Raw genomic sequence first — 27470 nt, forward strand, 5'->3', positions numbered from 1 at the left:
TTCCTCGTGACAAGCATGACCGCCTTTACGCAAAAGCATCAAGCACAGACCAAGTCCTAGACCACCCAGCAAAAAAGTTAAACATTTTCCTCAGCTTATTCTGTATGCGACTCAAGACATGGACCAGCATAGCATGTTCTGAAAAACACTGTTGGAATTACAGACCACATGGAGGGTAAGTGTAGAGAGCTTTTTGAACTATGCTGAGCACAACGATTGCAGGGACATCATGCCGTGATGAAATATGATCATGTAGAGTTAACCAGGAAAACCACTTCCCAATCCATTAGGTCTGGCATGCAGTAATATGGAAAATAAATTTATTCAGGTTTAGATTGTCCCATTTGAATGACAGAGACTGTAGGTTTGGAAAGGTCAACAGGCTCATCGAACATGTTTTTTTTTTAACATCGCAAATCAAATCCTCAAGAAACTATTCCGTGGCAGGAGGATCTATAAACAGAACTTTGATTCAAGTTAATTAGCAAAAATAGAGAGCGCGCTGGGAATTTAATAAAGTGAGTTATGCTCTAGAATGAACTGACTGAAAAGGGTGGAAAATTAATTGCAAATTTAAAATAGGGAATTGTATAAACCCTCAAACTAAAGAATCAAGCAAGACTGCTGGAAAAACAAGGGATAATGGGACTAACTGGATAGTTCTTCCACAATGGAAGAAACAGCTCCCATCCATACAAGACTTTCCCACCTGTTGAAAAGTGTGCGCAAACAAAATGACATTTAAACTCTGGCTCGCAATTCACATCTTATCCAAGTTGCCAAAGGCATTCCTGATCCATCATAGACACTTCTGTTTAACAACCAGACAAAAGTAGCTAGTTAAAAATAGTAATACAAGAATGCAGATTTAATTGTAGATTTTCAAGGGCAATTTAAGGAAACAGTAAAATGAAGAATCAATTTTTGCCTGTACGTTTGAACTATTCATAATGGAGAAATTAGTCACTTGCAGGCATTCAATTGTCATGCTTTTGTTTTTAAAGATCAAATCTCAATTTCTATCAAACTAAATCACAGAATGAAGGCAAGTCATCTGTAGTTTATACACAATGGCAGAGAATTTACAGTAAAAAATTTCAATTTGGCCACAGATAGGCTGGTCACACTGATCCAGTTAACCGAAGCTGGCTCCACAGTTTGGGCATCTCCGTTGTCGCAGTGCCAAACAAAATAGGATCCCAATTGGAAAGAATAATATTGCACACAGCACACCCAAGCAAGTGAAGTCATCTTCCAGAACACCAACCCTGTTTAAAAGAAAACAAAATTAAAATTTAAAAAATTGTCAACTCACTCCACATTCCCCATTTTTATTGCAGCCAAAATTATGCACATGCAGTTTCAGAGCAATACCGGTGATAATAGAACTAAATTCCAAGTACCAATTGGACACAGGTAGGCTTGTATTTCCTAAATTGAGATTAAAACAATTTAATGTCTTAGATAGAGTGAATTATTTCCATCAGAAAGAAATCTAGAACAAATGTGATCTTTAAAATTTGAACTGGACTATTTTATCTAATGCTATTAAAAGGGAGGTGATGACCTAGTGGTTTTATCACTAAACTATTAATCCAAAGACTCTGGTCTGAATCCTGCCATGGCAGATAATGGAATTGGAGTTCAATAAAAATCTGGAATCGAGAGTTCAATAATAACCACGAATGTGTCATCAATCATCTGGTTCACTAATGTCCCTTGAAGGAAACTGCCATCCTTACCTGGTCTGGCCTATATGCGACTCCAGACCCACAGCAGTGTGACAGACTCTTAATTGCCCTCTGGGCAACAAATGCTGGCCTAGCCAACGATGCCCTCCCCTCCCATGAATGAATGAATAAAAGAATGATAACAGGAATCATTTACATATAGGGTAAGAAATCTGGAGATAACCACACAAGAAAATGAGAGGCTGGAGACAACTGAAAATGCCAGAACAGATTTTTTTAATTGAGAAAGGACATTGAGACATGTGAAATCAATTACTAAGTGCAGGAGACAATCAAATCCAACTGAAGAATTTCACAGCAGCTTTGGGTGCCTCACCCAAGTGAGGATCCTGTGCAAACTGAATGGATGTGTTATGACTTCAGAAGGGATTGTAGTCAAACTGAATCATGTTCCTATCCTTTAACCACAGAGTGTGGACCTGACATGTGTCCCCATATCCTGGAACTAAACTTGAAACCAACCTTCTGGCTCAGAAGAATGCACTTTCCAACTGAGCCAAGCAAATATACAATGATTTAATCTTGTGGTAAGACCAGATCTGTTCTGCTCCAATTGTACAGAACTCATTTGTGAGCCAGAAGAATTTGTACTTCATTTTCCTTAGTTGGCTTTCACTAGAGTTTCAGGACAGCAGAAAATTGAAATTATTCAATTTCAAAATCAGGCTGGTAGATACTGTAAAAAGAGTAGTTTAGTCTTAAAACTGATTCTATCCCATCCCTTTTGGCTCTCGGAAAAAGAAGAGAAAGCTGCAACCAAAGCAACCATCTCTGCAGTTGTGTGACGTACACAAAATTCCAAATCATTAAATTATAGGAGCAAGGGCAAAAATGGTGATATATGGTCAGTGTATGCTGCCATTGCAACCAGGAAAACTAGCACTAACTTCTGGAGTCCACTTATGTGCAGTTAAAAATTAGGAAAAGCAAAGCTGCTAACTTTCTGCTCCTCCTTGGGAGCTGTCTGTATCCCATGTTATCTAACTGTACTAGTTAGTACACCATGCAGAATCTTGTCAAACACTTCACTAAAGACCACATAAACAATATCTACTACTCTGCTCGCAATCATTTTGGTTACTTCCTCAAATCTCAAGTTTGAGACACATGATTTCCCCTTGCGCAAAACCATGCTGACTATCCCGAAACATTCCTTGCCTCTCCAAATGCATGTAAATCCTATGTTTCACAATCACCAAATTACTCACCACCAATGTCAAGCTCAGATCTATAGTTCCCAAGCTTCTCCTTATAGCCTCTAAAGACATAAGGTTAGCCATCCTCCAGCACTTCACTTGTGGTTGTAGGCAATATAACTATTTCTATTTGGAGCACCACAATTTCTTCCCTAACTTCCCACAACATCTCGGCTTGATCAGGTCCCCAACATTTATCCTTTGTGTATTCTAAGGCTCCCCAAGCATTTCCTCTTCTGTTTTGTAAACCATTCGCATTACAATTTTCCCAAGTTCTCTAGCCTCCATTTCTTTCTCCACAGTAAATACTGACAAAAATATTTAGTACCTCTTCCACTCCAGAAATTCAATGCTGACGATCCTCTCAGATCCAAGAAGCTGTATTCTTTCTCTAGTTGCTCTTAATGTATTTGGAAAATCTAAGTTGGCTGGAAGGCCGACTTTCAGAGTGATGCCAACAGCATAGATGCAATTTCCACATGGGCTGAGGTCTCCGCAAAAAGATATTTCTCAACCTCTCTTCTCACTTTAGAGAGATGGTGAATCTCCATTTAAACCATCACCAGTCATCTCCAATGAGAAGACACCCCAAGCCTAGTCATAATATGACTTCACCTTTATCTTGACCAGAAACTGAACTGGATCACATGAACATTGCCAGTAGCTGAAAATTATACAAATAACTTACCTCCTGACTCCTCAAATACTTCCACTATATACAAGCCACAAATTAATGTGATGGAATACTCCCAAGTTGCCTAATTAAGTGCAGCTTTGAGAACAAGTATTGACAGTAGAGAGGACAAAACAGCTTGTTTGAACATCCCATCCACCAGTTTCAACATTCACTCCTACAGTGCAGCAACTGATCAAGGTTTCTTTGATAGAGGTATTGGGTTTAGAAGGTACTAAGGACAAGGACATCATGTATGGGAACACCACTTACAGGTTCCTTATATATTTCCAAGTCAGGATGGCAGCAGATGTAATTTCTTGACTGTCACCTGGTCAAAATCCTGAAACTCCCTCCCTGAGATATTGGCTGTACATAATAGACTGCAACACTTTCTCAAGGGCAACAGAGTCAAGTCAGTCCTGGTTTGGATTGTGACATCCCACCCTCCCAACCAAAAGCAGAAGAAATTGCACTTTTACACTTGACAAAAAAAAATTCAGTTTTTTAAAAAAAATTATATGCTCTACAATTTTTTTTTAAATACACTAATTTATATGCAGATCAACAAGTTTCCAATTAACAAGTTACAATCAAAAGTACAATTTTAAAAGTTTATTTAACTTTTAATTCCCATTTGTTATATCTCAACCTTTATTTCACTCAAATTTCAAGTAAAGAATCTGTCCACTTCACTTACTGGTTTGTTCTTTGTGAACAATCTTAATGTGATTGGTTGCTGAGTTGGAGTCTATTTGGTCATTATCACTGCAAGTGGATGACCAGGGATCCCTAACAATATTTGGAAAGGGAAAGATCTATTGCAATGATAGCGAGATCTCTTACAGTTAACATGTCACTTTACCATTGGCTTGAACGATGTAGTCAATATACAATATGAAAACAGGATCTCACATTAAACATAATAATGCATTCAAGCAATCAAAGTTTTAAGTTCAGTTGTAACCCAGCATCAGCTACAGGCAGAATTTAAGCTACATTTTCTTCACTTTAGAGCAAAAAAAGTGAAGAGTGAATAAAAATTGAATTACAAAATGATAAAAAAAAGTTTACCCAGAACAAGGGTCAGAGTACTTGACTGCAAGAATCAAACATGAAGGTTCAGGAAGTTTCCTATCCTGGATGGGAGTCAAATGAAAAGGATTGGTTCAGTGGCAGGTTAAAAATAATCCCTTTAGCCAAAGCATTAGAAAGAAAAGATAATTCATATTGGAACATTGGTGTGGGCAACACACCAAGAAAGAGCACAAGATTTGAAATAGTTTCTAATATGAGGAAAGGGTAAGTTATTTTAGATTTGTTTAAGAATAGTAGACAACTTCCCATTTTCCTCAGCCATAAAACTCAAAGCAAACAAACATTCAAATGCAGCTACAAAATGCTACACAAAGTGCTGATTAAATTTGACTACATGTTGATTTTAAGAGGCCCAGTAAAAGCTTGGAGCATCATTCACAACCAGGGTGAATCATTGTAAAGTGCCAGCAAACTAATTCCCTCCATGACTTTAGGTTTCAATTTGAAGCACCATTTCCAAGAAGTCAGGTGACCAACAGGAAATTCTCTGTCTCTGAGATAGAGATAAAAAGTCTAGCACACGCCATGGCAGAGGGGGCAAAAGGGAATGACAGCCAGAGGGGGGGGGGGTGGGGGGTGGGGGGAGGAGGGGAGGGTCGTCATGGAGACAAAAAAAAGGGTGACAAGAATAGGAAGGTAAAGAGAGTGCACAATAATGCAAAAGAGAATGGGTTGGAACTACAGGAGGGACAAAATGCAAGGGATGGGGAAAAGCAAAGGCATAAGAAAGCTAGAGTGAAAGGAAGGCAAGGGAGAGTGCAAGGAAGGCAAGGGAGAGTGCAGAAGAAAGGGAAGGTCTGAGAGGAGGGGAGGGTAACAGCACAAGTGCAATCTATGGAGGAGACAGAAGGAAAGCAGGAACCAGTAAGAGCTAATGTTGAGACAAAAGAGAAAAGAAAAGAGTGAAGAAGTGGTGCAGCACAGGAAGGAGGCAGTGCGAGAGAGAGTGGAGTCTGTCCCATTCTTTTTGTCAGACGAGAGCACAACTGAGACACCAAAAGAGATGGTGTTTGAGAGCAGCGGCACCATGCAACAGCCAAAACAATAGTGCGGTGGAACAGAGTTTGGGAGGGTGTGTAGAGCGAAGCAGTGGCAGGGAACAAGTCAAAACAGGGAAGGAGTGGGGATCAGTCAAGGAGAGCAGGAGACAAGTGGGCAATAGAGGCCAAGGGACTATAGATAGGACCTGGGTAACAGAGGGTGTAAGAGAAAGAAAAATGCAGAGAACAGGAGCCATGAGGAATGCAGATGCAGAAGCCCAGGAGAGGAGGAATGCAAAACAGTGGAGTGAGAAATAAGGAAGGGAATTAGGGAACAGAGGGCAAGAAAAGATCGAAAGAAAAAAAAAAGGAAATGGAATGAGCAAACAAAAAAAAAGGGAAGACCGTAGAGTCTGGGGGAAAATGAAAGTCTCTGAACTGGAATCAGATTGTCTATTTTCAATTTCTGCACATTGTATAAACCTCTCCAAACAATTCATGGATGACAGGAATGCAGATCAACACAGGATAGAGGGAGAAAAACTAAACTGACATTTTCCAACATTCCTTTCCATCAGACCCTTTTCCTCAGGACTCGAAGGTTCAGAAATAGACCCCGAATTCTGAAGGATATGCAGTCGTAGTTGGAACTTGACTACTCACTTTACAGAAGTGAGATTCCACGTGTAAAATATATTCTCAAAATTTACATGGAAGTTGACTATTATGGAAGCTTTAGAACGCCAGCTGTGTTTCAGTTCCCTACATGCCAAGTTTCACCAGATTTGATTCCAACAGTAAAATAATTTTAATTGCCAAAACTTGTTTTCCCACTTGAGAACAGTCAACAACTGTTAATAACCATGGCTCAGTGGATAACATGTGCCTTGGAATCAAAAGGTTGTAGGTTCACGTTGTACTCCATGAGATCTGGGTAGAAGATCCAGTTTCAGACTTTAGTGTTATACTAATGGAGTGGTATGTTGTCAGAAGTAGAGTCTTTGGGTGAGATTTTAAAATCAAGGACGCATTAACTATAAAAGATCCTGTGTAAAACAGCTGATATTTATCACTCAAATCAATAAGTGGTAAAGTCACCAGACCCAAAGGGCTGCTCACTGGTGGTGCGTAAAACTGAAATTAACCACACATCAGGCAAGGGGAAGGCCTTTACGGTAACCTCAGCTAATGTGAGAATTGAACCCATGCTGCTAGCATCACTCACCACTGCAAACCCACTATTTAGCCAACTGACCTTCCAATCAACACTTCAATTATCTCACTACTGTTTGCAGTCTATAAATTGGCTACCATGTTTCTTACATTACAACTCCCTGCAGCTCAAAGGTTTTATTGGCTGTAAAGAATGTTGGATGCCATGTATTTACTCAGTGCCATTCACAATGCAAATGTTTATTCCACTGTACAGCAAGTGGACACATCAGGGAGCAAAGCATTACTAGATTTGGTAATTTAAAGCTTGTTATTTGGTTAGCAGCTGAAGTCAGGAATCAAACCAGGAGCCTTCTGGCAGGCCTGTTTGTCTTGACACTTTTGTGGATTTAACCAAGATGCACAGCAACCAATTCACATTATCCCCAAACTGATCACAACCCGAGGACCTACTCTGGGCCTTTCCTCATCTATGCAGCTCACCAGGTAAAAACTTGTTGAGGTACCAGAGGAGTCTGGCCACTAATAGTTATGAATACAGAAACAATTGAAACTGGGGCACCAGAAGTTTAGCAGTTGGAGGATTCCACCCAACTGCACCATGATCAATTTAGGTAGAAAAAAAAAGTTACAGGGCAACCTATCTTCAAAAGAACTGTGGATAAAAAGATGGTCATGATAATTGTATTTATGAAGACTGAAGCTAAGAACAAGTTAACAAAAAAAAAAAGCCAAATTGACAAAGCTGGAATCTTTGTACATGATGCCAGCTCAACATGACCATCACTTAACTGCATTTCTATCCAAAAAAGAATGGGAAACTTCGTTCTACCCAATGGAAGTGTGTTATTTGTAAATAAAGTCCAAAATGACTTAGACCAAGGGTTTATTATAAACAGTCAGTGGCCTCAAATGAATATTGTATGTTAAATTAATAATGTCAGTTTTGATACAGTTGGGAAGTAGTAATCAAAGCCTGCTCTGCTGCAGAGAGACGTTGCACTTCTATTAGCTTAATATGGTTTGAGGGAAGAGGACCTAAACTAAATTTCCCAGAATAATTGGAATTTGAGTCTACATAATCAAGTTTCACGAAGAAATATTGCTATATCAAGTTGGCTTAGCCCAACAGAACTTGAAGAGTCATTTTAGAAAAGAGCCACAAAGCATATCAAACTGCCGGTCATTAACTTTAAATCTCAAACCAGGATTGCAAGCAAGGTGTTCAAGTTGCCTTTCTTAAAAGAATGGAGAATTAGTCCAAGCCAAAGGCTCCTACACCAGTCTGGAAAACACACCAACAAAACCACCCACCACTTCAGTTTTACATACAAGTGGAAACCTAAATTCAATGTAGGGTTTCTTTTAAAGACTGGCCAACGGTTCATTCCACTGAGTTTTTCTTCATAATGGGGTGAAATGGCATCATTTACTATGAAATTGTATGAAGTACAATTAACAAAATAATATTTTGTTTGAACAAGCTACATATCAATAGTAAAATTTCAAACTGAAGTTAGAGGTCCAACCTAGAGGCAAGAAAAAATCTAATCCATTTTTACTGAAACACTAGTGATGAGTTACAGGCCACTATTTTGTGCATCCGCTGAATAATCTCTAGATTTAAAAAAAACACTAAATATTAAGCATAAGTTCTGATATTCCTCAGTGCATTGTGGATGTAATATTTAAATGCATCATTGACTAGCCAGTGGCTGCTAGGTTTTCTACCTGACAACACGTCACATAGAACAACTTCATGTGGCTGTACAGGCTGTTCTGCTATAACACGTTGTGTTAACATTTGACGAATTGGGGACACTTTCTAAAGCACAAAGTTTTAAAGCATATATTGGTTTTAATGAGATTCCAGCCCCATTAGTTTAAAATGGTGCTGCTATTATGATTTTCTCATAACATGTGATTGCACGAGAACAGAACCACCATTACAGTAGAACTGACTGTACAGCAGTTTAGTAAATTTGTGGTTGAGTGCATAATGAACAGTAAAGTTCTTGATCCATATAACCCATAAGGGCCACTTGTGGTATAATCCTGACCCAGGAGGCAGATTCAAATCCCACCTATTGCAGACATCTCTGAACAGCTTGCTTTCAAAACATGCAAACAATGTTACCCAAATATGAACAGTAAAAATAATTGTGTTGATAGAGTACAGGGCAATACATCACCAGTTAAGAGCTGAAATTCACACAGGTCTCCACAAATCCCTGAAACTTTGAGGTCAGGAGGTGGTTCTGTAATGGACATGGCCACAGGTTTGTGGCACATCTGAATACTGCCAACATACAGCCTGGGGGTACAGTGGGGTGACATTTGAGGGGGTGGGGAATAGAGTTGAGTGGTGTTCAGCTCCACCACAACACCCAGCCTCCCCTCACCCCTATTCCTGAGATAAATTCAAGGGTATTGTGATTTTCAAGGGTCCAGAGTATGATCCCAGACTTGACATCCAGATAAGTGGGCCCATCTCCGTGGTAGATATGAAAAATGTTCAGGAACCATTGGACATAACCTGCTTTCATTGGGGATGCCCTTAGTCAATATGAAGTCCAAGGACAATGAAACACCTTAATTCATTTGTTTGAAGATGCCTGTAGTGCAGTGGTAGTGTCCCTACCTCAGATCCAGGTTCAAGCTCCATTTGCTTCAGAAGTGATTGGTAATATTTCTGAACAGGTTGAGCAGAAAATAAAATTGCAATCCAGAGCCGTTGCACATGTACTGGGCAGTTTAGCCCAAGTTGGAGGATCTTCCATCACCAGGATGGGTAGGAAGCTGTTAATTTAAACAGTAGCAAGGGATTGGTATGTGCAAGGTCACAACTTTGCTACTTTGGAGTTTGCACAATTCTCCGTATGAGGGTTTCTGCCAGGTGCTCCAATTTCTCCCATGGTCCAAAAAGGTGGTTAGGTGGACTGGCTAACTTAATTGCCTGTACTGTCTACAGGCACGTAATTTAGGTGGTTTAGCCATGAGAAATGCAGGGTTACAGGGTTCAGGTGGAGAGCTGGGTCTAGGCAGCATGGTGCTTGGAGGGTCAGTGCAGACTCAATGGGTCAGATAGCCTCTTCCACACTGTAAGGAAACTATTCCATGATATTTGTTAACTCAAATGAAGCATACATGTCATAAAACATTCCTAACTTTACCATGACACTTCAAAATTGACAGCTTTCTGGAGGAGTCATTCTTCAAAATTGTAAGTTCATTCACAAGCATAGCTTTTTTTTTAAAAAAAGTGCATCATTATTACCTGCAAGCTGGACAGCCACCCACCACTACAACTGAAGCTGCAGCTGGCTGCTGAATAATGGTGTAAGTGTTTGAATAGTTTGATCCTGGGCACACAGGGGGCTGGATACCTGCAGGGGCTGGAGGTACATAACCTGCAAAACAAAAAAAGTCAAAACCTGATTCAATTCCATAAAATAATTACATCCCCTCTTTTCCCCACCCAAAAAACCTTTATCTTCATTTAAATAATCCCATTATCAAAGCAATGTCAATATCAAAATAACTGGCGTTTAAAACACACCTTAAAGAAAATGAATCCATACAGCAAGATTAAGAACAGACCAGTTTCATCGATTAACTTAAGTCAACCTTGTGAGCCCCCAGAATATTTAAAGTAATGTTGGCATGTTTAAAACTCAAAATTAATTTCTGATTATTTGCGATTTTAAAGGATCAACTGATCACGACAAAACTAACAGTCTTGTTACCCAGCCTCTCCAAACAATCACCGTTAAACTCTCAGCACTGAGGGGAAACGTGAAGAATATTTCTGTCAGCTGATTTCGAAGTTTCATTGCAATTACATACACCCTGCCATTACTTTGCTGCGGCTCCAGTGGGGGATTAGATTGGCTATGTACACGATATAAATAACAAATGGGTGGGCACACCTGAAGCCGGGTAAGAGTATGGAGGGGGCTGGTATCCAGGCGGTGGGATGGTCCCATAGGTCTGGCCGTAGTCGTAGCCCCTCTCCGGCACCGCAGCGTACGCGGGTGGCCTCTCCTGCAAGAGGGGCTTGTTATCCATGGGTGGAGAAGGAAAGCAGGAGCCGAGAGAAAGCGACAGTGGCGGCGGAACTCCAGTGGCAGCAGGCGTCGCTCAGCCCTGGAGCGAGGTTGTGGGCCAGGACAGAATGGGAACCCTCTCTGTACGGGAGGGTTTCCCGAGAGCTGGGGAGCGGGCAGCAGCGAACCTCTCTCTCACGGCCCGGGGAATCACCGCCCTGTCTCCCGGGGATTGTTACACCAGGTTCGACATGCGCACTCCGGGGATTTCCTTCACCCCCCCCCCCCCCCCCAACTCGATACAAAATCACAAGATACCTGTCACGTGACGGCAGGCAATGTGACTTCCGCAACAGTCATTAAAGGGACCCTGCTCTCTATTTTAGATTTAATGTTGTTTAACTCAATAAAAACAGATCCTTTGGTCTAACCAGTCCGTGCCGACCATAACCCCAAACTAAACTTGTCCCCATTGCCTGTGGTTGGTCCATATCCCTCCAAACCATCCTTCTTCATGTACTTATCCAAATGTCTTTTAAATGTTGTAACTGTGCCTGCTTCCACCACTTCCTCTGGCAATTCATTCCACACACAAACACCCTAATTTAAAAAATATATTCCTCACGTCCTTTTAAATCTCTTTCTCCACTCCCCTTAAAATAGCTCCCCAGTTTTGAATTTACCCACCTGAGGGAAAAGACCTTTGTCATTCACTTTATCTATGCTCCTCGTGATTTTATAAACTTCAATAAGCTCACCCTCAACACCTCCACTCCAGTGAAAAAAGTCCCAGCCTATTTTAATATCTGAAACTGAGCATTCCCAGCCACATTCTGTTTTAGATAAACAGCTCCCTTCCATCTCCCATCATTTCAAACTGCGTCCAAGTTTGCAATATGTGGACCACATTAAATGTTAGACAACTATCATCTACAAGAAAAAGGAACCCAACCATCTTCTCCTGACTTTTACCATCACTGACCACCCCACCAGCAACCTCCTGAGATTTAGATCATTGATCAGAAACTTATCTGAACCAACCATGTAAGTGCTGTTGCAAATGTGTTGCTGGTCAAAGCACAGCAGGCCAGGCAGCATCTCAGGAATAGAGAATTTAACGTATCGAGCATAAGCCCTTCATCAGGTGCTGTGTCTACAAAAACAAGAGCAGGGGTAGGATAAACCATGGGAGAGTGGCAGCGTACTATATGAGTGGAGGACAGGGCAAAACCTTTCCATTTTAAACATACAGATCAATGAGTAGCACAGATCCAGATAACTCAAGAGCTGTCCAGGACCCAATTTTGAAAGGTGACACACTACAAGGTACAAGACTACATGCTGGGGGGATTCACAAAATTTGGGGTAGCCACAGCCAAGGCTTAATGAACGAAGGACACTGTTTAAGGCTCCCACTCTACTGTGTAAGGTGGGACTGGAATCTGAGGAAAACTCTTCATTGTATGTAGCAGAGTCATGGAGATGTATAGCATGGAAACAGACCCTTCAGTCCAACCTATCCATGCCGACCAGATATCCCAACCTAATCTAGTCCCACCTGCCAGCACCCGGCCCATATCCCTTCAAACCGTTCCTATTCATATACCCATCCAAATACCTCTTAAATGTTGCAATTGTACCAGCCTCCACCACATCCTCTGGCAGTTCATTCCATACACGTACCACCCTCTGCATGAAAAAGTTGCCCCTTAGGTCTCTCTTATATCTTTCCCCTCTCACCCTAAACCTATCCCCTCTAGTTCTGGACTCCCTGACCCCAGGGAAAAGACTTTGTCTATTTATCCTATCCATGCCCCTCATGATTTTACAAACCTCTATAAGGTCACCCCTCAGCCTCCGACACTCCAGGGAAAACAGCCCCAGCCAGTTCAGCCTCTCCCTGTAGCTCAGATCCTCCAACCCTGGCAACATTCTTGTAAATCTTTTCTGAACCCTTTCAAGTTTCACAACATCTTTCCGATAGGAAAGAGACCAGAATTGCACGCAATATTCCAACAGTGTCCGAACCAATGACCTGTACAGCTGCAACATGACCTCCCAACTCCTGTACTCAATACTCTGACCAATAAAGGAAAGCATACCAAATGCCTACTTCACTATCCTATCTACCTGCGACTCCACTTTCAAGGAGCTATGAACCCACACTCCAAAGTCTTTGTTCAGCAACACTCCCCAGGACCTTACCATTAAGTATATAAGTCCTGCTAAGATTTGCTTTCCCAAAATGCAGAACCTCGCATTTATCTGAATTAAACTTCATCTGCCACTTCTCAGCCCATTAGCCCATCTGATCCAGATCCTTTGTAATCTGAAGTAATTCTCTTTGCTGTCCACTACAATTTTAGTGTCATCTGCAAACTTGCTAACTGTACCTCTTCTGCTCGCATCCAAATCATTTATGTAAATGACAAAAAGTAGAGGGCCCAGCACCAATCCTTGTGGCACTCCACTGGTCACAGGCCTCCAGTCTGAAAAACAACCCTCCACCACCACCCTCTATCTTCTACCTTTGAGCCAGTATCCAAATGGCTAGTTCTCCTTGTATTCCATGAGATCTAAGCTTGCTAATCAGTCTCCCATGGGGAACCTTGTCGAACGCCTTACTGAAGTCCATATAGATCACATCTACTGCTCTGCCCTCATCAATCTTCTTTGTTGCTTCTTCAAAAATCTCAATCAAGTTTGTGAGACACGAGTTCCCACGCACAAAGCCATGTTTACTATCCCTAATCAGTCCTTGCCTTTCCAAATACATGTACATCCTGTCCCTCAGGATTCCCTCCAACAACTTGCCCACCACCAAGGTCAGGCTCACCGGTCTATAGTTCCCTGGCTTGTCTTTACCGCCCTTCTTAAACAGTGGCACCACATTTTCCAACCTCCAGTCTTCCGGCACCTCACCTGTGATTATCAATGATACAAATATCTCAGCAAGAGGCCCAGCAATAGCTTCCCACAGAGTTCTCAGGTACACCTGATCAGGTCCTGGCGATTTATCCACCTTTAACTGTTTCAAGACATCCAATACTTCCTCCTCTGTAATCCGGACATGTTGCAAGATGTCACCATCTATTTCCCCATGTTCTATATCTTCCATATCCTTTTCTACAGTAAATACTGATGCAAAATATTCATTTAGTATCTCCCCCATTTTCTGTGGCTCCACACAAAGGCCGCCTTGCTGATCTTTGAGGGGCCCTATTCTCTCCCTAGTTACCCTTTTGTCCTTAATATATTTGTAAAAACCCTTTGGATTCTCCTTAATTCTATTTGCCAAAGCTATCTCATGTCCCCATTTTGACCTCCTAATCTCCCTCTTAAAGTATACTCCTACTTTCTTTATACTCTTCTAAGGATTCGCTCGATCTATCCTGTCTATATCTGACATATGCTTCCTTCTTTTTCTTAACCAAACCCTCAATTTCTTTAGTCATCCAGCATTCCCTATACCTACCAGCCTTCTCTTTCACCCTGACAGGAGTATACTTTCTCTGGATTCTTGTTATCTTATTTCTGAAGGCTTTTCATTTTCCAGCCATTCCTTTACCTGCGAACAACTTTCAATCAGCTTTCAAAAGTTCTTGCCTAATACCGTCAAAATCGGCCTTTCTCCAATTTAGAACTACAACTTTTAGATCTGGTCTATCCTTTTCCATCACTATTTTAAATAGAATTATGGTCGCTGGCCCCAAAGTGCTCCCCCACTGACACCTCAGTCACCTGCCCTGCCTTATTTCCCAAGAATAGGTCAAGTTTTGCACCTTCTCTAGTAGGTACATCCACATACTGAATCAGAAAATTGTCTTGTACACACTTAAGAAATTCCTCTCCATCTAAACCTTTAACACTATGGCAATCCCAGACGATGTTTGGAAAGTCCCCTACCATAACTACCCTATTATTCTTACAGATAGCTGGAATGCTTTAATATGAAATATAAAAATACCATAAATATAATCTATATCTGTTAGAAAAGTAAGGCATGCGGTGTTGAAATAAAATTATACTGCACTATCAAATCTAAACTCTTTCATAATGAATCTGCAAATGTATTGAATGTGATGTGGAGGTGCCAGTGTCGGACTGGGATGGACAAAGTTAAAAATCTTACCAGGTTATAGTTCAACAGGTTTATTTGAATTCACAAGCTTTTGGAGCAACGCTCCTTCGTCAGGTGTGTCTCTGAACGCTTGGGATTTCAAATAAACCTGTTGGACTATAACTTGGGTTAATGTGATTTTTGACTTTGTACATGAATATAGTACATCTAAAAGTCTCCAGCCTCCAGCACTTGATTTTGAATGTAACAAATGTAACTTACAGCAAATACATTTTTTAAATGCTTAATTCTGCTGACAACTCCAAACACATTTTTAAGATCTAGGTTTTAAAATCTGAGACAAAAGCTCCATGTGTTTTTCTTTCACAGTAAGAAGAGTGTCTGTTATCAACCTACATAGCTAAGGATTAATTACAGCTTTAGTCTATCATATGACCACAAAGCAGACTAGCAGCCTATCTCAGGTTCTTATTTACTAACAGAGGAGCCCTGGAAACGTGAGACACAGTAACTGCAATTCCACATGTACATTGTGGCTAATAATGCGTGTCAACATAGTTAAAAAAATAAGGTTTCCTCGCAAAATTCTCATGATTGTCAAAAGGAAACCACAGCTTTTTCTGCAGCAAATACACTAGCATAGCCAAACTACTATTAATATTTTAATATATCAGTTTTATTTCTATGTCTAAGGTACAGGAGAAACTGTTCAGTGGAGTAATAATTAGCCCAAAGGAAGAGAGTTGTGGTTGAGACCAAGCAAATAAAATCAGCCCCCCAAAACATTGCAGGAGTCATGTCTGATGTTATTGTAACCTCAAATTAACATTCCCACCTACGCCTCATAACCTTTCAACCCCTTACTTAATAAGAATTGTTTTCCCAAAATATAATTTAAAACTAAGTATTGTTGCCAGAGATGAAGGGTTTGAGCTATTGGGAGAGGCTGAATAGGCTGAGGCAGTTTTCCCGAGAGCATTAGAGGCTCAGGGATGATCTTATGGAGGTTTATAAAATCATGAGAGGCATGGATATGGTAAAGAGACAAGGTATTTTCCCTGGGGTAAGTGAGTCCAGAACTAGAGGGCATAGGTTTAAGGTGAGAGGGGAAAGATTTAAAAGAGACCTAAGTGGCAATTTTTTCAAACAGAGGGTGGTACACGTATGGAATGAGCTGCCAGAGGAAGTGGTGGAGGTTGGTACAATTACAACATTTAAAAAGGCGCCTGGATGGGTATATGAATAGAAAGGGTTTAGAAGGACATGGGCCAAGTGCTGGCAAATGGGACTAGATTGGGTTGGGATAACTGGTCGGCATGGATGAGTTGGACCAAAGCATCTGTTTCCGTGCTGTACACCTCTAAACTGACTTTAATTGACAGGACTTATACAACGTTGAAAGTGTGATGCTGGAAAAGCACAGCAGGTCAGGCAGCATCCAAGGAGCAGGAAAATCGACATTTCGGGCCGGAGCCCTTCATCAGGACTTACACAATCACACGTAGGACCCTGGGTAGTGTTGCAGAACAGGGAGACTAGGGGTTCAGGCACACAATTCTTTGAAGTTTGCATCACATATAGACAGGGTGGTTAAGAAGGCATTTAGCATGCTTGCCTTCATTGTTCAGATCTTTTGAGTATAGGAGTTGGAATGTTATATTGAGATTGTCCAGGATGATCGTGAGGCTTCTTCTGGAGTATAGTATCTAGTTCTGGTCACTTTGTTTTTGGAAGGATATTATTAGACTGAAGAGGGTTCAGAAGAGATTTACCAGGACGTTTACAGGAATGGAGGGTTTGAGTTATAAGGAGAGGCTGAGACATTTTTACTGGAACGTAGGAGGTTGAGAAGTGACCTTTTCAATGTTTATAAAATCATGAGGGTTATAGATAAAGTGTATTTCTGTCGCTTTTCCCTAGGATGGGAGATTTCAAGTCTAGTGGGGCAAGTTTTCAAGGTGAGAGGGGAAAGATTTAAAAAAAGACATGGGGGGATTTTTTTTAAAACCACAGTGGTTTCTGCATGGAATGAACTTTTAGAGGGAGTGGTGGTTGTGGATACAGTTACAACATTTAAAAAACATTTAGATAAGTACATGAATGAAAAATATTTGATGGGATATGGACCAAGCACAGACAGGTGGAGCTAGCTTAGTTTAGAGTTATGATTGGCATGGACTGCTTGGACCGAAGGATCTGTTTCCATGCTGCATGACCCTGACACATTCAAGAGGGTATTGGATGATTTTTTTGGATAGTGGTAATATTCCTACCTCTAAGATAGTAGACCTGGATTTAACTCCCATTTGCTCTAAAAGATGTGTAATATATGTTAATTGATAGTAGATAATGATGCTTAAAGAGCAGTTCAGTCACAATTGGCTCAATGGTCTTCTTCTGCACTGTATCAAATCCATGAAGAATCAATCTACATCTGCCTTAAAAATATTCACGGACCTTGCTTCCACCGCTTTTTCAGAAGAGTTCCAAATACTTACAACCCTCAGAAAAAAAAATGCTGAATTTTTTTGTCCCATATAGGCAACCTGTGATTTTAGATTTATTCTGAATGCTGGATTCACATATATGAGGAAATATCCACTCCACATCTACCTTTACATGATCCCTCAGGATTTTAAATTCTTTTTATATTGTTAAGGTTTTCAATCTCTCTTTCAGAATATTTCTGTACCCAAACTTTCATCCATTTTAGTGCTCTAAGGTCCTTTTCCTATAAGCTGAATGAGAAAGTATCTCAAAAATACCAAAGAATTGTGGACACTGTAAGTTATGAACAAAAACAGAAATAGCTGATAAACTCAGCAGTGCTAACAGCATCTGTAGAGAGAAAGCAAGGTACTGCATCTCCTTCAGCACCAGCTGCTCAGGGGGCGGGCACGTGAAGTACGTAACAGCCACACCTGATTGACTTGTGGGTACCCAATCATAATCTTAGAGTTTGGGGAGCCGACCAATCAAGCGTATTGAGGGGTGGGATCTCAACGGCTCAACAGCGGTCGTCAAGGAAGAAGGTTCCGGAAGCCGAGTCCGGTTTGAATGGTGAGAATTTACCTTCGTCTGTCTGTTTATTGGGGTGCCATTCAGAGTCGGCAGCGAGCGCCTGTTTTCCCTGGAGATTGGAGGGGCGAGGTGGAGTCATGTGTAAAGATGAGATCCATTCACAAATGCGGGCTGTGACCCATTTACAGGTGGTCCCCTCGAGACTGGGGTGTGACCCATTTACAGGTGGTCCCCTCCAGACTGGGGTGTGACCCATTTACAGGTGGTCCCCTCGAGACTGCGGTGTGACCCATTTACAGGTGGTCCCCTCGAGACTGGGGTGTGACCCATTTACAGGTGGTCCCCTCCAGACTGAGGTGTGACCCATTTACAGGTGGTCCCCTCCAGACTGGGGTGTGACCCATTTACAGGTGGTCCCCTCCAGACTGAGGTGTGACCCATTTACAGGTGGTCCCCTCCAGACTGGGGTGTGACCCATTTACAGGTGGTCCCCTCCAGACTGGGGTGTGACCCATTTACAGGTGGTCCCCGCCAGACTGAGGTGTGACCCATTTACAGGTGGTCCCCTCCAGACTGGGGTGTGACCCATTTACAGGTGGTCCCCTCCAGACTGGGGTGTGACCCATTTACAGGTGGTCCCCGCCAGACTGGGGTGTGACCCATTTACAGGTGGTCCCCTCGAGACTGAGGTGTGACCCATTTACAGGTGGTCCCCTCCAGACTGGGGTGTGACCCATTTACAGGTGGTCCCCGCCAGACTGGGGTGTGACCCATTTACAGGTGGTCCCCTCCAGACTACGGTGTGACCCATTTACAGGTGGTCCCCTCCAGACTACGGTGTGACCCATTTACAGGTGGTCCCCTCAAGGGTGAAGTGTGACCCATTTACAGGTGGTCCCCTCAAGGGTGAAGTGTGACCCATTTACAGGTGGTCGACTCCAGAGTGGAGTGTGACCCATTTACAGGTGGTCCCCTCCAGACTGCGGTGTGACCCATTTACAGGTGGTCCCCTCGAGGGTGGAGTGTGACCCATTTACAGGTGGTCCCCTCCAGACTGCGGTGTGACCCATTTATAGGTGGTCCCCTCAAGGGTGGAGTGTGACCCATTTACAGGTGGTCCCCTCCAGACTGGGGTGTGACCCATTTACAGGTGGTCCCCTCGAGACTGGGGTGTGACCCATTTACAGGTGGTCCCCTCGAGACTGGGGTGTGACCCATTTACAGGTGGTCCCCTCGAGACTGGGGTGTGACCCATTTACAGGTGGTCCCCTCCAGACTACGGTGTGACCCATTTACAGGTGGTCCCCTCAAGGGTGAAGTGTGACCCATTTACAGGTGGTCCCCTCAAGGGTGAAGTGTGACCCATTTACAGGTGGTCGACTCCAGAGTGGAGTGTGACCCATTTACAGGTGGTCCCCTCCAGACTGCGGTGTGACCCATTTACAGGTGGTCCCCTCGAGGGTGGAGTGTGACCCATTTACAGGTGGTCCCCTCCAGACTGCGGTGTGACCCATTTACAGGTGGTCCCCTCAAGGGTGGAGTGTGACCCATTTACAGGTGGTCCCCTCCAGACTGGGGTGTGACCCATTTACAGGTGGTCCCCTCCAGACTGGGGTGTGACCCATTTACAGGTGGTCCCCTCCAGACTGGGGTGTGACCCATTTACAGGTGGTCCCCTCGAGACTGGGGTGTGACCCATTTACAGGTGGTCCCCTCCAGACTGGGGTGTGACCCATTTACAGGTGGTCCCCTCAAGGGTGGAGTGTGACCCATTTACAGGTGGTCCCCTCGAGACTGGGGTGTGACCCATTTACAGGTGGTCCCCTCCAGACTGGGGTGTGACCCATTTACAGGTGGTCCCCTCGAGACTGGGGCGTGACCCATTTACAGGTGGTCCCCTCGAGACTGGGGCGTGACCCATTTACAGGTGGTCCCCTCGAGACTGGGGCGTGACCCATTTACAGGTGGTCCCCTCGAGAGTGGAGCGTGACCCATTTACAGGTGGTCTCCTCGAGAGTGGAGCGTGACCCATTTCCAGGTGGTCCCCTCGAGAGTGGAGTGTGACCCATTTCCAGGTGGTCCCCTCGAGAGTGGAGTGTGACCCATTTCCAGGTGGTCCCCTCGAGAGTGGAGTGTGACCCATTTCCAGGTGGTCCCCTCGAGAGTGGAGTGTGACCCATTTCCAGGTGGTCCCCTCGAGAGTGGAGTGTGACCCATTTCCAGGTGGTCCCCCCAAGGGTGGAGTGTGACCCATTTCCAGGTGGTCCCCTCGAGACTGGGGTGTGACCCATTTCCAGGTGGTCCCCTCGAGACTGGGGTGTGACCCATTTCCAGGTGGTCCCCTCGAGGGTGGAGTGTGACCCATTTACAGGTGGTCCCCTCGAGACTGGGGTGTGACCCATTTACAGGTGGTCCCCTCGAGACTGGGGTGTGACCCATTTACAGGTGGTCCCCTCGAGACTGGGGTGTGACCCATTTACAGGTGGTCCCCTCCAGACTGGGGTGTGACCCATTTACAGGTGGTCCCCTCCAGACTACGGTGTGACCCATTTACAGGTGGTCCCCTCCAGACTACGGTGTGACCCATTTACAGGTGGTCCCCTCCAGACTGCGGTGTGACCCATTTACAGGTGGTCCCCTCAAGGGTGAAGTGTGACCCATTTACAGGTGGTCCCCTCCAGACTACGGTGTGACCCATTTACAGGTGGTCCCCTCCAGACTGCGGTGTGACCCATTTACAGGTGGTCCCCTCAAGGGTGAAGTGTGACCCATTTACAGGTGGTCCCCTCCAGACTACGGTGTGACCCATTTACAGGTGGTCCCCTCAAGGGTGAAGTGTGACCCATTTACAGGTGGTCCCCTCGAGACTGGGGTGTGACCCATTTACAGGTGGTCCCCTCGAGACTGGGGTGTGACCCATTTCCAGGTGGTCCCCTCGAGACTGGGGTGTGACCCATTTACAGGTGGTCCCCTCGAGACTGGGGTGTGACCCATTTACAGGTGGTCCCCTCGAGACTGCGGTGTGACCCATTTACAGGTGGTCCCCTCAAGGGTGAAGTGTGACCCATTTACAGGTGGTCCCCTCCAGACTACGGTGTGACCCATTTACAGGTGGTCCCCTCGAGACTGTGGTGTGACCCATTTACAGGTGGTCCCCTCAAGGGTGAAGTGTGACCCATTTACAGGTGGTCCCCTCCAGACTACGGTGTGACCCATTTACAGGTGGTCCCCTCAAGGGTGAAGTGTGACCCATTTACAGGTGGTCCCCTCAAGGGTGAAGTGTGACCCATTTACAGGTGGTCGACTCCAGAGTGGAGTGTGACCCATTTACAGGTGGTCCCCTCCAGACTACGGTGTGACCCATTTACAGGTGGTCCCCTCGAGGGTGGAGTGTGACCCATTTACAGGTGGTCCCCTCCAGACTGCGGTGTGACCCATTTACAGGTGGTCCCCTCAAGGGTGGAGTGTGACCCATTTACAGGTGGTCCCCTCGAGACTGGGGTGTGACCCATTTACAGGTGGTCCCCTCGAGACTGGGGTGTGACCCATTTACAGGTGGTCCCCTCAAGGGTGAAGTGTGACCCATTTACAGGTGGTCCCCTCGAGACTGGAGTGTGACCCATTTACAGGTGGTCCCCTCGAGACTGGGGTGTGACCCATTTACAGGTGGTCCCCTCAAGGGTGAAGTGTGACCCATTTAAAGGAAGTTTTCCTCAAGAGTGGGTTCTGATCCATTTAAAGGTGGTCCCCTTGCGAGTGTGATTTGACCAATTTAAAGATGGTCCCCTTGAATGTGGGCTCTGATCCGTTTAAACATGGTTTTCTTAAGTGTGGGTTTTAACCTATTTAAAGATGATCCCCTCAAGTGTGGACTATGAGCCATTTAACATTGGCTACCTCAAGAAGGATTTGATCCAATTAAGGTTGGTCCCTTCGAAAGTGAACGTTGATCTATTTAAAATTGGTCCTCTCGAGAGTCGGCTCTGATCCATTTAAAGGAGATCCCCTTAATTGAACTCTGATTCATTTTGAGAAAGTGGGTTCGGACCTGTTTAGGGACCCAACCCCAGAGATGTGTGTTACTCGGTTGGACTGTGACCTATTTGTTGATGAAGACATTTTTTAAAAATTATTCATGCAACGAGGGCATCGTTGAATAGGCCAGTATTTATCTCCTGGCGATAGTTAAGAGTCAACCACATTGTCATGAGTCTGGAGTGACATATAGGCCAGGCCAGGATAGCAGTTTCTTTCCCTAAAGGCTGTTAGTGAATTAGAGTCATAGTCATTGAGATGTACAGCATGGAAACAGCAATGGTTTCACAGTCTTTTCTAGATTCTTAATTCCTGATTTTAATTGACATGCCATAGCAAGATTCAAATCAAAGTCCCAGAACACAACCTGGATCACTGGAATAACAGTCCTGCAATAATGCTACCAGGCCACTGCCTCCCCTATTATTTGTCCAGCGATTCATTTGTCGTCAGAAATCAGCCTTAAGTTGTCAAAGGCCTAAGGTCTGGAATTATTTCCTTAAACCTAATCATTTTTTTAAGATGGTCCTTAAAACTTATATCTTTGACCTAGCTTTTGGTAAAAGCACAGCAGGTCAGGCAACATCTGAGGAGCAGGAGAGCCCTTCATCAGGAAGTTTCTGGTAGCTCTAATATATCCTTAGGTGATTTAATGATCATGTTTGATCAAGGATATCTCTGTGTGCCTTGGGGCCTTAAACTACATTAAATATAAATACTTTATTGATGTAAGTTGTTTATATTAACAGCCAGCTGACTTCTGGGAAATTCTTTATAATTGTATGTTTTGTGTCATTCACACCTCATCTGACTGACCAATGCATATGAGCATATCTTGCTACCTTCAGGGATCTGTGGACATTCATACCAAGGAAAGTCTGAAAAAACTGCAGATGTTGTAAATCAGAAACAAAAACAGAAATTGCTGGAAAAGTTCAACATGTCTGGCAACATGTGTGGAGAAACATGTTAATGTTTTGCGTCCAGTTACCCTTCCTGATGGTAGCAGGAAGAATTTGTTTTTTGTGGAGAAGATGGATGGGGTGGGGTTGGAAGGGGAAGAGAGGAGATGGGGTAAGGGGTCAATGATAGGTGGATAGAGCCCAAAGAGAGAGAAAGGAGTGGACAACAATCAGCCTGGGAGAATATATAGCTACTAATGGGGACAATTAGCAGCTAACAATGGCAGAACATGTGATAACCAGGTGTGCAGAGTTTGGGGTACGCTCATGCCAAGGAACAAGGTGTTGTATTGAAGTGGCAGGCAACTGGAAGCTTAGGGTGTTTATTACAGGAAAAACGTATGTGCTCACGAAGCAGTCACCCAGTCTGCACTTTATTTCTCCAATGTAGAAGAGACCACATTGTGAGCAGCAAATGCAGTAGACTGGAGGAATGGTGTATAGCTTCAGGTTTAATTTTAATTTTTATATTGTATATTTTAAGACATGAGTAAAAAGTGAGGTCTGCAGATGCTGGAGATCAGAGCTTCCTGATGAAGGGCTCTGGCCCGAAACGTCGAATTTCCTGTTCCTTGGATGCTGCCTAACCTGCTGTGCTTTAACCAGCAACACATTTTCAGCTATTTTAAGACATTGGTTTTATTTTCATTTTTGAGTTTGAGAACTTTGATGCTACCATGTTTCAGGTTTTTTTATATATTAATAATGAGGGCATTTGCAGACTTGGAGTAGAGCTGGGAGTTCCTAGTTTAAAATACTTTTTAAAATGTAAAGAAAATTAAGTTGTTGACTAAGGTATTCAGTGACATGAGACAAACATCATTGAGTAAATCTGTGTCTGTGGGTACTGAAAAAATGGCAGCTGAAATAATAAGCTAGTAAGAAACTGGACAGAATACTGCTGGGAGCTGAATATTTGGAAAAATCCATGTGCTTGCTCTGAATGGACATAAAAGTCAGTTAAATGAAAGCTCCAGAAATCAATTACAGAAGCTTTAGCTTGGAAATAGGGTTGACTTTAAGTTTTGAGTCCTTGCTGATGAAGGGCTTTTACCTGAAATGTCGATTTTCCTTTCTTGTTCTTTGGATGCTGCCTGACCTGCTGAGCTTTTCCAGCACCACTCTAATCTTTATTTTAAGTTTTGAGTGCCTATATGTTTGTTGTTATGGATAAAACAGTTGAATTTTTCTTTCTGCTATTTGTAATGAACCCATTTCAAATTGTTCTTGTATGATGTTTCCCTTTTGTATAATAAAATTTATGTTCTTTTGCTAAAAGTACATTGGTAATTTCATGAGAAACTGTTCAGTGAGTGACTTCTGCAATAAACAGAAAAAAACAAAATTTATGGTCTATCAAGTCAGGTTTAATCTTGAGGTCTAATTTGTCCAGTTGAGATCAGCTGGGATCAAAACAAAGTCTGTGCTCTCTGTGGCATCATAAATTTTTGAGTTTCAGCAGGGTCTATGAATTTTAAAAACACAAATGTGGAGGTACTGAACATAAAAATAGAGATAGTTGTGAAGTATGTTACACATTGGAATTTCAAATTGGTTTTGACTGTTGCTAAGACTACTAGAATTAGAAGATGTAACAGTGGATTATTTCAATCTTTGACTAAGGCTAAACTGAGAAGGTTAGCAGATAAATTACAGGTGGAAATAAAAATAGGATCTCATAAGGATAAAATGCTTAAAGTAATTACCCAGCATTTAGAATTTTAAATAAGGAAATAATTTTAGTTATCTTGAGCAGTGATACATTAAGTTAAAAATTTAATAAAATGTGAATTAGCCAATTAAAGAAAGAGTAAGTTAAGAAGACAGGAAATAAAGGGAAATAGAAAGGAAACTAAAGTTAAAATGTTTGTACTCCAAAGAGGCAGGGAAATAAGACATCATCGTGTAGGTGCAAATACTGCAGATGTTGGAATCTACTAAAAATTGCTGCAGATTACAGGATGAAGGGTCATCTAGACTGGAAGCGTTAGCTTGTTTTCTCTCCATGTAAGCTGCCTGATCCACTGTGATCGCCAGCACACTTCAGTACACATAAGACATCGTGTTTGGCCAGAGGAAAGCTTAAAGTAAAGGAAAAATGAAGAGGTAGTAGTTCAGAGAACAATTCTGTTTCTAATGAGGGATTTGATTTAATTAGAAATCTGTATTTAGTACCTACATTTACAGACTATGGAGTTGAAAGATCTTTCAGCTAATTTAAAAAAACTAGCTGTGAAGTTGAAGTTGCCAAAAGATGCTTGGACCTTAATGTTACAGAGTATCCTAATAGGTATACCAGTTTGTCAGAAGAGCAATCCACAGACTATGGCACTGTTAGAAGGATGGTGGTTGGTTAGCTTAGTTGTCTGCACTTGCAATGCATAGTGATGCCAACAGCATATGTTCAATACTGGCTTAGGTCACCATGAAGATCTCTCTCTCTCATATCTCTCTCTCTCTCTCTCATATCTATCTCTCTCTCTCTCTCTCTCATATCTCTCTCTCTCATATCTCTCTCTCTCTCTCTCTCTCTCTCTCTCTCATATCTCTCTCTCTCATATCTCTCTCTCTCTCTCTCTCATATCTCTCTCTCTCATATCTCTATCTCTCTCTCTCTCTCTCATCTCTCTCTCTCTCTCTCTCTCATATCTCTCTCTCTCTCTCTCATATCTCTCTCTCTCTCTCATATCTCTCTCTCTCTCATATCTCTCTCTCTCTCTCTCTCTCATATCTCTCTCTCTCTCTCATATCTCTCTCTCTCTCATATCTCTCTCTCTCTCTCTCTCATATCTCTCTCTCTCTCTCTCATATCTCTCTCTCTCTCTCTCATATCTCTCTCTCTCTCTCTCTCATATCTCTCTCTCTCTCTCTCTCATATCTCTCTCTCTCTCTCTCATATCTCTCTCTCTCTCTCATATCTCTCTCTCTCTCATATCTCTCATATCTCTCTCTCTCTCTCTCTCTCTCTCATATCTCTCTCTCTCTCTCTCTCTCTCATATCTCTCTCTCTCTCTCTCTCTCTCATATCTCATATCTCATATCTCTGTCTCTCATATCTCTTAGAATGAACATGTTGGTTTCAGTTACAAGTTCTTGAGAATGTAACTTTTAAATGTCCTGAAATTTACATACAAAAGAACTGAAATTAGTTCCATAGATTCACCACACTCTGGCTGAAGAAATTACTCTTCAGTTCTAAAGAGTCTGAGGCTCTGCCCACACATCCTAGTATTGCCTACTAGTATTCACATTTTCTCCACATCTGCTTTATCCAAGTCTCTCCTTATTCTGAAAGGAAAACTGAATGAATAGAAAATCTTGGAAAGGAAAATGTATTTTTTTTTCTAGAGCAACAAAAGGAAACCAATATAACAAAGGGAGAAAGACTAGGACCTAAAGATGATATTGAGAAAATAACATGTGTCTATTGTGATAAGACTTGACACACTAAACGTAATTGCTGCAATTTAAATGAGACACTGATTGGAGTAGTAAGAACACCTGAGGAATCCTTAATAAAACACATCAGAAAAGGAAATGGATTTATTCATTGTTGTCACATGTACCAATATATGGTGAAAAGTGTTGTTTTGCATCTTATATAGGCAGATCATACCATAGAAAGTGCATCTGGACAGCAGAGTAGAGTGCAGAATACAGCTGCAGAGAAAGAGATCAAAATTAACATTTGAGCGGTTTGTCCAAAAGTTTTAAAACTATAGCAGTACGTCAGGTCGAGTTTGTTCCTTCAGGACCTACTACGAAAGGTGAGATGGCTCAGGGCAGTCAAGCAACTTTTTTCTTTATTATTGCGAAAGATAATCACCCCTTCGGAGGTTCTGAATACTTTATTTCAATGAAATTGGTGTTTCCTTATTTTTCCAATCAAAAGGAAAACCAATAACTGTGTAAAGAGACATTAAAGTGAGTCAGATGCTGATGATATGATTTGTCTTTCAGAGGAGCTAATGATGAAAAGAAAATTAATTGATCATATACACGGAAGTTATAAAGCGCCCGCCTTATGTAAAATTGGAATAAAATGTGACTTAGTAAATGGGGAAATAGTTGGAGTAGTGCAACAAATTCTTGGCGATGGAATTGGTTTTACCTTAGGAACAACCTGGTTGGTTCAAAAATATTGGCTTCACTGATGATGTTGGAATATCCAATGGAAGTAACAGAAATTGAGATGCCATTTAATTAATATCCTGCACTTTGCCTTGATTATGTTGTGAGTACGTATCACAAGAGTAATATCCTATAGAGTTAGACAGGAAGAGTCCCTGCAAAGAGAAACGACTTGTTTTTTATTTTTATATTGTTTTTTACTTAAGTTTTCAAAATAATGAAGGTGAACAGATTGAGGCTGACTGCTTAGCCTATCTGCTTTAATAGAAATGCAACAGAGAACCTAAGATGAGAAAGCTGTATCAAATGACCTACGTGGAAAT

General features: G+C 42.5%; 2 protein-coding genes across 3 annotated transcripts in view; one reads left to right on the top strand and one right to left on the bottom strand.

Moving 5' to 3' along the window:
- Nucleotides 1–306: 306 nt before the first annotated feature.
- Nucleotides 307–11197, bottom strand: bri3 (brain protein I3). Its single transcript, XM_060840565.1, has 3 exons — nt 10801–11197; nt 10149–10281; nt 307–1268 (listed from the first exon to the last, which is right to left on the bottom strand). Exons 1-3 carry the CDS (start codon nt 10937–10939, stop codon nt 1136–1138), a joined length of 405 nt encoding a protein of 134 aa, XP_060696548.1. The 5' UTR covers nt 10940–11197; the 3' UTR covers nt 307–1135.
- Nucleotides 11198–18014: 6817 nt separating this feature from the next.
- Nucleotides 18015–27470, top strand: part of tecpr1a (tectonin beta-propeller repeat containing 1a) — an 84426-nt gene continuing 74970 nt past the window's right edge. For both annotated transcript variants that reach the window (XM_060840566.1, XM_060840567.1), the window contains exon 1: nt 18015–18058. The gene's annotated coding sequence lies outside the window, so the exon portion shown is untranslated. The remainder of the gene's footprint in view (nt 18059–27470) is intronic.

Source organism: Hemiscyllium ocellatum, chromosome 20, assembly GCF_020745735.1.
Source record: "Hemiscyllium ocellatum isolate sHemOce1 chromosome 20, sHemOce1.pat.X.cur, whole genome shotgun sequence".
Lineage (NCBI taxonomy): Eukaryota > Metazoa > Chordata > Chondrichthyes > Orectolobiformes > Hemiscylliidae > Hemiscyllium > Hemiscyllium ocellatum.